Raw genomic sequence first — 15292 nt, forward strand, 5'->3', positions numbered from 1 at the left:
AACAAACCCCAAGTGCACTCTATTTGCAAATTTAACCACTGGCCCAACTGGCTCTTCTTCGCTAGCGACCCGCTAGATCCTCATCTCTTCTCTAACAAACCCCAAGTGCACTCTATTTGCAAATTTAACCACTGGCCCAACTGGCTCTTCTTCGCTAGCGACCCGCTAGATCCTCATCTCTTCTCTCTAAACATAATTAGAAGTTAATTAAATTGGAGGTTAATTTTATAAAGGGTATTCTGGTCTTTTAACCATACACCACTAACTCCGTTTGGGCTGCCATGGGAAATTTGAAGGTTTAGGGGGTTTTACGGAACACCCAAAAGTTCATGCGTGTTTTTCTTGAACTTTGTCAAAGTTAGCGGAGTTTTCTGCAAAAACCTCAAAGTGCAGGTGGTTTCTGAAAATTCCCCTTGAAATGGTGCAGTCGCATACACGCATGCTAGCAAATGCATGTACAAGCACATGTACGCTCATCCAAATTGAGATGGGACTAAATATGAACCTCCTTAATGTCAGATCTTGAATTACAAGTAACTCGTGCTTTAGGTTTCACCTCTTTACTATTATGAAGCTGCATGCTTGCTCGCTCGCAATTGCATGTACAAAGGCATGTATGCTCATTAAAAGTGAACTGGGCCTAAATTTGCACATCCTGAATGTCAGATTTTCTAATTATAAATAACTAAAGCTTTGATTTTCACCTCTTTAAAATTATGAAATGGCATGCACGCATGCACGGTAGCAAAGGCATTGTATAAAAGCGTGGCCGCTTATTTAAAACTCAAAAGTAAACTTGGACCAGTCTGCACCTCTTTAATGTCAGAACCAATTATAAATAACTCATGCTTTATGTTTCACCTCTCTAGTGGTAGAATTTATTTAATTATGAAGAACTCATGTTATAACCAAATTAGTTGCTCAAACCAGCAATGCATGCACTCTTCATTCGCATCCTGCGAGGGGACCAGTGACTTTATTGGCCATATAATGTTTCCCTTGTTAGGAAGAAGAAATAAGAAAAATTAATAAATCAAGTTATATAATTGGGACAAGTCTTTGTAGTTAAGTTTATGGCTGCAAGTCCAACTAGTTTTCACAAAGATCATATAAGGGCACAGGGGTAACGAAATAAATTAAGGATTGTTTCTGAAACAAAAATTCCTAAATCCCTCGGAATGAGATTAGTGTTTCCAAATGAAATAAAGGATCTAAGTTTCTTTAATCATCCATTTTCTTTGAATAATCTGCACCCGTGCACGTTAGGGTGCACTAAAATATTCGTAGCCGAGGAAACATCTGTATCCACATCCGTTATGATACGAATATGATTACTAAAATCTATGACTGATAGGATATGGTTACAGATATTGTTATATAATGAAATATTTGATACTGTATCCGTATCCAAAATATCCGATTATACATTAATCACGTTATGTAATGAAATATCCGGAACCGTATCCGTATCCAAAATATGGTCATACTATTGCAACAGTTTTAAATAGGGATGCTAAACCATATCCATATCCAAGAAAATATATGTAACTGTATCCTTTAGGATATACAGGATATGTATATGGTTACTCAAATAGATAGGGTATGGTTACAAATATGATTTTGTAGTGAAATATCAGGATCCATATACGAAAAATCTGAATAGACATTAGTCATGCTGTAGATAAGTTGTCTAATCTTAGCCTTTTAGATATAACGAACATAGTAATGAATTCTTTTGTATCACATGAACTGTAATTTTTACAATATTGTTTAGTTTTCCCATATGTAGTTTTTATCCGCATGCATATCATCTTATTAGTCCGCATATATATTTGTATCCGTATCTAGTTTTAGTGGATATGGACATGTATTTTCCTTATTGAGGTATATCTATATATGTATCTGTGATAGGTAAGGGGATATGAATATGGTAAGTACTATATCCGAGCCGAATCTGGACCGAATGCACCCCTAGTTTTAATCCTTAAATTAATGGATTTGAGATTAATTTTGATAATTAAGACATTTAATCTTAGTTTTTCAGATATAATGACATACTAATGAACTCTCTCGTACCATATGAACCATATTTTTTCAATATTATCTAGTTTTCTCATATCCATTACGTATCCGCATGTATACTCGTCAATATATCCGGATGCATATTCGTATCTAATTTTAGCGGATATGGATAGGAATTTTCCTTAACAACGCATATCCATATCCATATCTATATCCATGACTACAGATACTGGTAAGTATCATATCCGAGCTGTATCCAGACCATATGCACCCCTACTTGCATGTCTTCTAATGATTTCAAGGAAACAAAGTTGGTTTATGAACAAAAACAACTTGGGAGGTGCCATAAAGTCAAGACCAGAAAAAGAAAACATGATTCTATTATGGATACCAGTCATCCTGGAAAGTCCAGGGAAAATGTGTCCAAAGATCTCAAATTGGGGGAAAAAGTTTGCAGTCAAAAAGAAAGAGTACTCATGTGAGAAGCTAGTGGGCTTGAAACAATCTGTGTGGGTTTACGCCTGTGCAGTCTTTTAGGTGACCTAAACCACAACATACACACATCAAATGCCTAGAGAAGTTGTAGATCCAGGGAAAAATAAATAAAAGAGTAAACTTTCAAATTGATCACAATGAATTTGGAAATTTTGAGGTAAGTATCATCAAGCTTCCAAAGTGGTCAACTCATGGACCTGGAACGCCGGTCATACTTTCTTATATTTTCTGACGCACACTTAAAACTTCACAGTACATTCCAGCCAACTAAAGAGTAGCTCACCTAAGTCACTATTCAGGAAATAATAGTGGTAATGCAATTGTCTTTCAAATAAAATTGCAGCCAACGAACTTTTAGCACCACAACTTTTATGAGTTTTTTATGAAACTTTTATGAGCTTTAATGTCCCATTTGCTTTTTTCTCCCCCTTTTTTTTCTACAGGTTCTTGAGGTAGTATAACAATTTAGGGTTTTAGTTCATATTGTATCTATGTCACCAAGGGTTCCAATAAAAACTCTTAAGGACCAATGAGAACTTCCCATTATTAAAATCTAGAATAGCTAAGTCTCCAAAGTACATAGGTTCTTGATTATAGTTCATGTTATTGCATCTTAGTCACCCAAAGGATTCGAATAAAAACTCTTAACTGATGAGAACTTTTCATTATTAGAAACCTAGAATAACAAAGTCTCCAAAGTACACCCACACCAAGGTACTGAACATGCTGAGAGGAGAACCCACACTTCTTGAAGATGCAGACACCCAATGAACAATTGATTTCTTTCTCATAAAAAAATTAGATAATGGAAGTTTTTTTTTGTTAATTAATTAGCTAATGGAAATTGTGGATCACATTGTCCCAAGAGAAGTATTAAGCAGGTCAGGTTACTTTTGAGAAGTGCAACAAGCTAGATCTTGTTATCAACTTAGTTGAATTGATCATTCATCCTTATGCAAAACGATGAGCATCTAAGACTCGGATATTAAAGATCCCAAACTTGGACAAAACATGTTAGAGAAAGGACTTGCACTTCCCTGGAACAAAACTCCCTATTATCCCCAGGCAAGAAGTCAGCATAAAATATGAACCAAGGATCGAAATCTTGCCATCAATAGTTATGGCCAATGTTCTATGGTACCGCTATTGGGAGTTTCAGTGATTTCACTGTTGTAAAATTTCTCCCAAATAGTGAAAGATCTGCAGCAACCCGTGGACGTAGGCAATTTTGTGCCGAACCACGTAAATCTTGCGTGTGGAGATACAATACTAACAGGCTATGTAGATGCTGATCTAGCAGGAAATGTTGATATCAGAAAGAGCACTACAGGGTATGTATATACTCTAGGAGGTACTGCAGTGAGTTGGGCTTCTCAACTGCAGAAGATAGTTGCTCTCTCCACAACTGAAGCAGAATATGTCGCTGTTACAGAAGCCAGCAAGGAAATGGTGTGGCTTCAAAATTTCTTGGATGAATTAGGCAAGAAACAAGAAGACAATGTCTTATACTGCGACAGTCAAAGTGCTATTCATCTAGCGAAGAATCCGTCTTTTCATTCCAGAACAAAGCACATACAGATGCGGTATCATTTTATCCGGTCACTTCTGGAAGATGGAATTTTGAAGCTTGAAAAGATCAGTGGAGCTCAAAATCCGGCAGACATGCTGACAAAGACGGTGACTATTGACAAACTGAAGCTGTGTTCAGCTTCAGAGCTGCTGCATAGATCGAGGTGTGAAGACAGATTAAAACCAGTCTTCAAGTGGGAGATTGTTAGTCAAAAATGATGAGCCACCGAAAAGCTTCAAGCCACCAAAGTTGACAAAAATGATGAGTTTTCCTTAAGAGATTGGGGACCTATTTATAGTGTTTGGAAAGACACTATGCACTAATATTTTAATACTGGTGGGGCCCGCTGGTGGGGCCCACGTATAATTTTTTCTTCTCCCCTGTCATTCACCGAATTCGGTGATTTGAGGATTGTCTGCATTTTTGTCAACTTTGGTGGCTTGAAGCTTTTCGGTGGCTCACCATTTTTGACTAACAATCTCCCACTTGAAGACTGGTTTTAATCTGTCTTCACACCTCGATCTATGCAGCAGCTCTTCCCGGTCTTTATACTATTGCAGGCCAACTGAAGCTGAACACAGCTTCAGTTTGTCAATAGTCACCGTCTTTGTCAGCATGTCTGCCGGATTTTGAGCTCCACTGATCTTTTCAAGCTTCAAAATTCCATCTTCCAGAAGTGATCGGATAAAATGATACTGCATCTGTATGTGCTTCATTCTGGAATGAAAAGACGGATTCTTCGCTAGATGAATAGCACTTTGACTGTCGCAGTATAAGACATTGTCTTCTTGTTTCTTGCCTAATTCATCCAAGAAATTTTGAAGCCACACCATTTCCTTGCTGGCTTCTGTAACAGCGACATATTCTGCTTCAGTTGTGGAGAGAGCAACTATCTTCTGCAGTTGAGAAGCCCAACTCACTGCAGTACCTCCTAGAGTATATACATACCCTGTAGTGCTCTTTCTGATATCAACATTTCCTGCTAGATCAGCATCTACATAGCCTGTTAGTATTGTATCTCCACCTTTGAAACAAAGTGTTTTACCTGTGGTACCCCGTAGATATCTGAGGATCCATTTGACTGCTTCCCAGTGTACCTTGCCCGGATCATTCATATACCTGCTAACAGCTCCCACTGCTTGAGCAATATCCGGTCTTGTACAGACCATGGCATACATCAGACTTCCAATTGCTGAGGCGTACGGGACCTTCGCCATGTGTGCACGCTTTTCCTCTGTCTTTGGTGACTGATCTTTGGAAAGTCTGAAATGAACACCTAAAGGTGTACCCACTGGTTTTGCATCTTGCATATTGAACCTGGAGAGTACTTTGTTGATGTACTCAGCCTGTGATAACATCAAAGTCCTAGACTTCGTGTCTCTCTTGATCCTCATTCCAAGAATCTGTTTTGCAGCACCAAGATCTTTCATCGCGAACTGCTTTGACAATTTTTGCTTCAAATTTATAATCTCTTGCAGATCTGATCCTGCAACGAGCATGTCATCAACGTATAACAATAAAATAATGAAGCTATTGTCAAACCTCTTGATATAGCAACAATGATCTGCTTGGCATCTAGTGAAACCGTTGCTGCCCATGAAGTTGTCAAACTTCTTGTACCACTGTCTGGGAGCTTGTTTCAATCCATACAAGCTCTTCTTCAAACGGCATACTAGATTTTCCTTGCCTGCCTTCATGAAGCCTTCTGGTTGCTTCATATAGATCTCCTCCTCCAAATCACCATGAAGGAAAGCTGTTTTTACATCTAACTGCTCAAGATGTAAATTCTCAGCAGCTACAATTTTCAACACTAATCTGATTGTAGTTAGTTTCACAACCGGAGAAAAAATTTCATTGTAGTCGATACCTTCCTTTTGCTGAAAGCCTTTGACAACCAATCTTGCCTTGTAGCGCTTGTTCCCATCATGCTCTTCTTTGATCCTGTAGATCCATTTGTTATGCAGAGCTTTCTTACCTGGTGGTAATTCAGCTAAGTCCCACGTCTGATTTGACATGAGTGAGTCCATCTCATCTTGCATAGCAGACTCCCACTTGACTGAATCTTCCACCTGCATTGCTTCGTCATAACACTCTGGTTCACCACTGTCAGTCAGCAACAGGTAGTGCAAAGAAGGCGAATAGCGCTGGGTTGGCTTTGGAATTCTGGAGGAGCGTCTCACTTCTGGCGTGCTTGGTTCTTCTTGAACTGCTTCAGGGCTTGTTTGAACATCATTTTCAGAAATCTCCTCAAATTCAGCAAATTCCTTTGTTTCAGCTTTTGTACTGGAGCTACTTGATTCTGCAGTTGATCTGTCTTTGTACATCACATTCTCATTGAATATGACATCTCTGCTTCTGATGATCTTCCGATTTTCATAATCCCAAAATCGGTAACCAAACTCATCACCACCATAACCAACAAAAACACATTTGTTAGATTTGGCATCAAGTTTACTTCTTTCAGCAGAATCTATGTGTACATAAGAGATACAACCAAAAATTCTTAAATGTGAAAGGTTTACCTCTTTTCTGCTCCAAGCTTCTTCCGGTATTCCACCATCCAAGGGAACTGAGGGTCCGCGGTTGATTAGATAGGCTGCGGTATTGATAGCTTCAGCCCATAGGAACTTGGGCAAGCCGGCATGTAACCTCATGCTTCTGGCACGTTCATTCAAAGTTCTGTTCATGCGCTCCGCTACGCCATTCTGCTGCGGTGTCATGGGAACTGTTTTCTCCATCTTGATCCCGCTGTTTGCGCAAAACTCTTTGAATCTACTGTCTTTGTACTCTCCTCCATTGTCTGACCTCAACTTCTTTATCTTCAAACCAGTTTCATTTTCCACCATGGCCTTCCATTTTCTGAAGGTATCAAAGACTTCTGATTTCTTCTTTAGAAAATAAACCCACACCTTCCTTGTAGAATCATCAATGAAGGTGACATAGTACAGTGAGCCTGCAAGAGATGAAACTGGAGATGGTCCCCATACGTCGGTATGAATCAATTCTAACCTTTCTGTCTTGGGTGTCTTGCCAATCTTTGCAAAACTGACTTTCTTCTGTTTGCCAAAGATGCAATCCTCGCATAGGCCGACATCTACATTCTTCAGATCCGGTAGCTTCCCTTTTGACAGAAGTGTCTTCATCCATTTCTCGCTCATATGGCCAAGCCTTTAGTGCCATAAGTTTGATTTTTCATCTTCATCTGTTACTACAATAATATTCTCTAGGTTAGAAGTTACATAGAGAGTACCACTTTTCTTACCTCAAGCAATGACGAGTGCTCCTTTGGCAATCTTCCATTCATGACCTGAGAAAGTTATACAGTAACCCTCAACAATCTTCAAGGTTTCATCATCTGCTAGATGTACCTTTCCGAAATCACCGCTGACGTAGTTCTCCATAATTTCTCGGCATGGAGTGGAATGAAAAGATGCCCCTGAATCAAGAATCCATGATTCAATTGGACTGTTGACGCTTAGAATCATAGCATCACCTCCTTCCTCGGTCACGTTGGCAGACTCCTGTGCGCCGGTGTTTTTCTTCGGTGCCCGACACTCCCTCTTGAAATGACCTTTCTTGCCACAATTGTAGCATTTGAAGTCTTTCTTTCCTGATCTAGATTTGCTCCTTCTAGATTTTGATCTGCCGTGATTTGAACTTCTTTCTGAAGTTCTTCCCCTAGACTCCGTGTGTAAAGCTGAGGAGGTTGAAGCTTCACCCGATTCTCTCCGTCGGATCTCTTCACTAAGAACCAGATCACGAACATCATCGAACTTCAACTTGTTGCTTCCCGATGAGCTACTCACAGCCGTGACTGTAATGTTCCAGCCTTCTGGTAGAGAAGAAAGAAGTATCAATGCTCGTACTTCTTCATCAAATTCAATCCCAACTGAACTCAACTGGGTTGTGACTATGTTGAGTTCATTGAGATGTTGAGCTGTCGATGCGCCTTCCGTCATTCGCAAATTGAACAGCCGCCTCATCAAGTGAACTTTGTTTGAGGCAGAGGGCTTCTCGTACATGCTGCAGAGAGCCGCCATAAGACCCGCCGTGGTCTTTTCCTTTGCTATGTTGAAGGCAACGTTGCGGGATAGCGTCAATCGGATAACTCCAAGGGCTTGTCTGTCGAGGAGAGCCCACTCTTCATCCTTCATATCATCTGGCTTCTTTCCCGAGAGAGGTTGATACAGCTTCTTCTGGTACAGATAGTCTTCGATCTGCATCTTCCAAAAGCCGAAGTCCGCACCATCGAACTTCTCAATTTTTACCTTCCCTTCGTCTGCAGCCATCGCTCCCACTCGAATCTGACTTCCCCTGGATCGTTTCTGACAATTTTTGCGAACCACCTTGTATTAAGATACCTCTGCCGACAAGTCGGTACCGCCGGCAAAATTACACTATTCACGAAATGTACTATTCATGTGAATAGTAACCTTGCAGAAATTTGACAGACATCACAACCAGAGCTCTGATACCAGTTGTTGGGAAATTACCCTGATTCCCCTATTGCCAGATTTGAGAGAAAGCGAAAAATAAATTGCGCAAAATTGGGGGACACGCAAGATTTACGTGGTTCGGCACAAAATTGCCTACGTCCACGGGCTGCTGCAGATCTTTCACTATTTGGGAGAAATTTTACAACACTCAATTTTTCTCACAACTCAATCCCACTCTGAAAATTGCTCACAATTTTCTCTCACAAAGACTTTTCTCTAAGCCTCTCTTTTCTCTCTCTTGTTCTTCTATAAGAGGAGTTGTTTCTGGGATGAGTTTTCCTTAAGAGATTGGGGACCTATTTATAGTGTTTGGAAAGACACTATGCACTAATATTTTAATACTGGTGGGGCCCGCTGGTGGGGCCCACGTACAATTTTTTCTTCTCCCCTGTCATTCACCGAATTCGGTGATTTGAGGATTGTCTCCATTTTTGTCAACTTTGGTGGCTTGAAGCTTTTCGGTGGCTCACCATTTTTGACTAACATTCACGTCGTCAGTGACGGTTTCAGTAACTTACAAGCTTCCTGCCCTGGTTTCTTTTAATTTTTTTGCCAATATAACACTATCATAGAAATTTTTGTACTTCTATATCAAACCCCTTCCTGTATTGGTCATTATCATTGAATATCAACTTGTATTAATAATTATAACCAGAAAAGGATAAAAGTCAATAACAGGAACTAAGAAAAATACATAGCAGATAGCTCTCAGACATGTTAATGCTGGAGCTCATTATTTCAACCAGTTTCACAAGGGGAGGGAAGAGAAGAGAACTACCTTTTTATCTACCAAACATCATAACTACCAGTCTACCATTACTACCATTGCTTTTCTCAAATAGCTTTTATTTAGCTTAACTTCCTAAAATGGGAACAAAAAAAATCATAAAGATTGAGTCTAAGAGTTGAACAGAAAAACATCATAACAAATCACACAAATAGTTGCCTAAAACATCTAAGCTAATTTGGGAGGGAAATTACTAGGAGATGATCAACCAGTGGTGGTCCTGGTGGAACATGATGTTCATTAGTTAGCTAATTACGCACCTTAATAAACTCAAATGATAAAAATAAAGGGCATCAAGCACAAATGCAAACATCCAATCTTATTTGTTGAGAATTCATGTGTGAGTGTAGTCTAGTCCTGCATAGGAAAGATTAAAAAGACTGATGGACTTGAAGAGAAAATAGGCCCTAATACCTAAGAGCTTAAGTTTTTGGGGTAATGTAATGTTCAAACTATATTTCAGGCTTATTTAACTCCTAGGAGACCCTGGTTAATCCCCAACAAAGTGGCATCAGAGCCTATGTTTGTGTACAAGGGAGAGTGAAGTCTAACGTGAAGCTATATGGCCAATGCTATTACCGGAGTGGCTGAGATCCAGTTAGCCTCAAGGAAGTGGAATATCCTAGGATGTACTGATGTTCTGCTCCTTGGTTCTAATTCATACCCAGTCGAAGAGCCTAAGGCCTAGTTAGCCCACAGACGGTAGAAAATCCTAGGATGTTCACAACCTTATTGACGTGCCCTAGTTTTCAGTTTAAACCGATCAGGTAAATGCATGGTTGATGGATAGTGCCTAAAATTACATGTTCAGGGACTAACCAATTTTTGAGTAAAATTGAGGTATACTAACAAATGAAGGGGAATATTGTTGGGACTTTGTATGCAAGTATATTCCCAGATTGGCAAGATTTAGAAAGAGTAATGGACTAAAATGGAAAGTTAAGAACCAATATCTATCGACTCAAGACTTAAGTTAATTTGTTCAATATACATTTGCTGCTACTCACAGGAGACCCCATAAATCCCAACACTAATTTAAGTATTAGATCTGACCATCTGGGCGAGGCAATTGAGTTATCCATCCATATTCAAATACTTCCAGCAATCATGGCTTTGTTATAATCCTCAGCGTAACTTCCTCGCGAGTTCTTCCAGATTATATTACACATATTAGTTTTCAGAAAAGGTGATATCCCAGTTTCCTTTCGCCATGATGTCCTGAAACATGATTCAAGCTCCTTTACAATATGTAAGATCTGGATGTCTGTTTCTGTTGTATCAATGACATTTACCATTGCATTTGTGGCGCCAGGTTAGTATTTCATAGATGCCAACTCCAGACATTTTCACACAATAGTATGTGCATAATCAAGGGGTAACCAAGTTCTTATGACCCAGGCACTATTATATGACTTCTAATTACCAGTTCAATCTAAACACAATGCGTCAACCAGAAATAGCTAGGATCACAGCTGATGTCAACAAACAGTTATAGATGACCATTAACTTAAACAAATTCCAGATAGGAGTACCCTCATTATTTATGAAACATATATATTCTGTAAGGAGCTTGTGCTAGTCCACTCATGATTAGTGGTCCATAACTACACGGAAAGAACACTCATGATTAAGATCTAGTGCTAGTCCACTCAAAATTATCTAACCCAATAGATGAGAATATCCTTCCTAGCTCTAAGTGCCCTGAGTTTGAGATGATAGAACCAAAAGTTAAGCTCGATCTGTAATCTCCGCACACTATATTTATTATTCAATTGAAGTTAAACCAGATGTTCCTTTATCCCATTCGTCCCCGCTAGGTCTCTTTAAAAAAGTTTTACAATTTTTTCCTCAACAACCGACAAATACATTGCCAACCACAGGTGCACGATCAATTGCCTACATAGAAAGAAAATAAGGTGAAGGTAATGATTAATATATTCCTCTATTATTAGGATGATCCAGTCCCACCATAGTCCACATACTATTCCTTCAAACTGGTAGAGGTGCAGGTGCATTGATCAACACATACAAACCAAATTTAGAGAAAAATACAATAAAATGAAAACAACTTTGATTCCAACCAGCATTCTATCAACATCAGCATAACACTAAGGAATATGTTACCCATATTTTTGAGCTAGCTACCTGAACTCATTCCAACAACATTGGCATTCAATCAAAAATAAGAATTGTCATGGACACTGGAACATACATGCGGCAGTAATATGTCAACATGAAAGAAATGAGGCAGACAGAAAATAGATTCCTACTTCTTGATGATTCTCGGTTTTAAAAATAAAATCAACAAACCAGTATCATTTTCACTGTTTTACTATTTCATAACTGAAAGTAAAGAATGTGAAGAAGTTAACTCAATCAATGATGTTATATATAAGGAAAACCCTCCACAACCAAAAAGTTACCTAAAGTACTTAGAGAACAGAAAACTCTCAATTTAGGACACTATCTTAAAATCAAGGAATCAAACAAGAGAGAGTAATTGTTTGCGAGAAAGTTACCGGACGAACTGGGAGACCAACAGGGCTAAGAGCACAGTCTGTCCTTGGGATTCTCCATTCTGGTGGATGATGGTATTTACAGGTCGCGCCAAACTTGCAATCCCCAGTCCTCATATAATATTGACATTCTGGTTGGCCCGGTCTCTCAGGGAAAGCTTGTTCTTTCTGGCCACTGCTTGAAGGGCCAATGGAAGGAGACAGTGCAGCGAAAGGCCCTGGAATAGCTGGAGCTGAAGGAGACAGCTGATTGCTGGAACCAAACACCGATCCAGTTTGAATACCTTGCTGTCCTCCAAGAGGCAATGCAGGGCTCACAGTTGGCTGCCTCAAAGGCAAAACAACATGATTTTAAAACTTAAATTCAAAATTTATAATATGATCAATTACATTTAGGTACCCTGAGTATGATGTGACTACTCGGGTGACCATGGAGTCTGCGTATCTAAAGGTAACCTTGAGGCAAACTGATTGCATCTAGATGGGTAACCCTGAGAAGGAAAAAAATAAACAGACTCCAGAATCACCAGTGTAATTAAAATCAGTAATATCAAGGTTACCATAGTAGATACGTGGACTCTAGGTTTACCTGTGTAATTACACCATACAAGAATGTAACTAATCCTTTCTAATACAACAAGAATTAGGATGTAAATCATGTAATACACTAACCGGATAAGGACTCCAACCCGGAACCGGAACAACACCAGAAGAGAAAACCATTGAACCATAGGGTGCCTGCATGTACTGAGACGGTAACATAGTAGGCCTTCCGACTTGCCAGCCGGAGACAGTGGTAGCCTGGACTGTTGGGTAAAATGCAGGTGCTGGTGAAGGAACTTGAACTCCAGCTGGCTCCGGATGGTGGAATTTGCAAGTGGACCCGAATTTGCACTGCCCGGTTCTCAAATAGTAAGAACATTCCTTCTCGCCCTATCATTTAGAACCACTAATAGAATTAGTAATCTTCAATAGAAGAATGCCCTAAAGCATTATCCATAATAATACAAGGAAGCCCAAACCAGACGGAGAGGATATCCATATATATTTAGCGAGACTGGGTAAGCAGATTCAACTCCTTGTCTTGGATGGTCGTACTTGCAAGAGGCACCATACTTGCAAGTACCAGTCTTGAGAAAGTACTGCATATATTATAGATGAATGTAGCCACATTACAAAGAGATACAAGATCAAGGAACCCTCCACAAATCCAAGTAGCAAAGAGTACACCACAACTTCAAAAGTATGAAAGAGATCAAGATAGCCGTATAAAGCAAAAACATTAACAAAAATCATTCTGAAGTTTGGTTTTTATGTATCTCTGAGAATATCATCAGCAGAAATGAAGTTTCAGAAGTATGGCAGAACTGGTCAATACAAAATCAAATAGTATCATAGATGCCAACAAAATCTTCTATAGTAGACGCAGAAAATTCTAGAGAAGAAGGATAAGCATACAAGTAATAAAAAAAACTTGACTATATTTGACCTTTAATAGCTCCTTGGCAACTGAGTTACTTCCAGTGGCATGGCTAGGAAACATTACAGTGACTGAAAGAAAAGAGAAGCAGAAACATGGATTCCCATTGAACAGACTATTTAGCCACAATCAAATTCTAATATTTCTATGTCGTGATCAACTAACTAGCACAAAGCATGTTCTAGACCCCAAAGAAGACACAGAATACTTCGTGCACTCCATAGGAAAATGAAACTAGAACTCCGATACTGCAGGCTTGAAAAAATTAGAATGAACTGTTGGTCACAGACGGGTTTCAGACCAGACCCCGAACCTGATCCACGACCTAGCCCAATAAGGTCACTTCATGCTTCAGGTACTTGCTATTAAGTTCACGTGGATAAAGAAAATATAACAAAATCACCATCAGATTCCCAACTATGCTAAGAATTTAAGAATCTAAGTAACAACTGATATAGTTCAATTCTTTGAATTGGTAGCCAAATTATGATTTCCATGACTAGAAAGCACATACGGACAGATACAGTCAAACTGTCACCTCCACGTAACCATAACAAAATGGAAACTTATCCCCATATTGTTAACCACTAAGAATCTATTAAAGTAGAATAAGTTGTCTGCAAAGTGAAAGTAATTAGTAAACACCACAATGATCATAATCATAATGGAACTACAACCAAAGTCACCATCAAATAGTCTGTGTTAGAATAATCATAACAAAATTGGAAAGTCCAAAGTGCCCTGACACAGTACAATATAACATCCCAAAATTTTCAGTCTTTGCAATAAACCAACTACTTATATAGCAGACTTCATGTGCTCTTCCACTTACCACTGGGGTTTAACACTACCAAACTAGATCGACAACAATTAATGGCATGCAGTAACTTCCCACTCCTTGTGATCCTTCAAGAATCTAAACAGAAGCAACAAATCCTAATCCCTGAAACTCTTATCACATATCATAATGATAATAATAACACCCCCGAAAAAAAAAAGGAAAAGGAAATTGACACGCAGGCACGACCGAACAATCTAACTACAACATCTACTGCAAAGAGTGAAAATTTCTAATCTTTACTTGGCAAGCAGGCTGCCCAGGTCGCTCCGGATACTCCCCACCACTGACCCTCCCACCTCCAGTCACCTGCTGAAAAACACAACAAAACCCTCCATAACCATAAATTACCACCCAAAAAAAGAAACAACGGACCCAATTGCAAAAAAAATAAAAATCCCCAACTAAACCAAATTAAACAAATTTTCGGGGGGTAATCGGAGATTCATACCGAGCGATCACAAGGATGATTGAATCGGCATCGTTCGCCAAATCCACACAATCCTGTGCGAAGATAATAGCCACAGTCAGGTTCCCCTGGCCGCTCCGGGTACAACGGCGGGTCGCAGCTGCTGCCAATTGCAGCTGCCACATCGCCTCTGTAAAGCAATGTAAACACAATCAAGAACTCGATGCCCTCAAAACCCTAAAATTTACAGGGAAAAAACAAAGGGATGAGCTCAAAAGGTAGAGAATTCATCACCCTCGAGTCCAGCATCTGACTCCATGGCAAAAGGGAAAGAATCTAGGGCTCTGGAGAGTGAAGAAGAGAGCTTGGAGCTCTCTTTTTCTCTTTCTTTCGACCTCCGATTTCAAAGGTTTGATCTTTTTTCTGATTTTTTTTTGTGGGTTTTTTCGTTGGGTCGTTTATATACCCGCCAAAGCTAATGGAAAAGGGTAGGAATAAACAAATGCCCCTCTCAAACTGTAATTTCACCTGGTTGGCAATATTTCACTTAAGACCCTTCATTTTTCTGTAATTTACCACCGTCAGATGTTGGGCTACTTTTTACGGGGAGATTTTGGCTTTTTACGTACAGAACCCTTTCAATTTGTAAATTGATTTGGATTCTTTTAATGGACTATAA

At 39.4% G+C, this 15292-nt stretch overlaps 1 protein-coding gene across 1 annotated transcript in view; it reads right to left on the reverse strand.

Moving 5' to 3' along the window:
- LOC109831810 (zinc finger CCCH domain-containing protein 5-like) overlaps positions 1-15024 on the reverse strand; it is a 16814-nt gene extending 1790 nt beyond the window's left edge. The window contains 7 exon segments of the mRNA XM_020399251.1: positions 11890-12210; positions 12559-12819; positions 12909-13028; positions 14448-14516; positions 14656-14757; positions 14760-14803; positions 14908-15024. Of these exon segments, the coding sequence (XP_020254840.1) occupies positions 11890-12210; positions 12559-12819; positions 12909-13028; positions 14448-14516; positions 14656-14757; positions 14760-14803; positions 14908-14932 (942 nt within the window). The 5' untranslated portion in view covers positions 14933-15024.

This window comes from Asparagus officinalis, chromosome 2, assembly GCF_001876935.1.
Source record: "Asparagus officinalis chromosome 2, Aspof.V1, whole genome shotgun sequence".
In the NCBI taxonomy this organism is placed as follows: Eukaryota; Viridiplantae; Streptophyta; class Magnoliopsida; order Asparagales; family Asparagaceae; genus Asparagus; species Asparagus officinalis.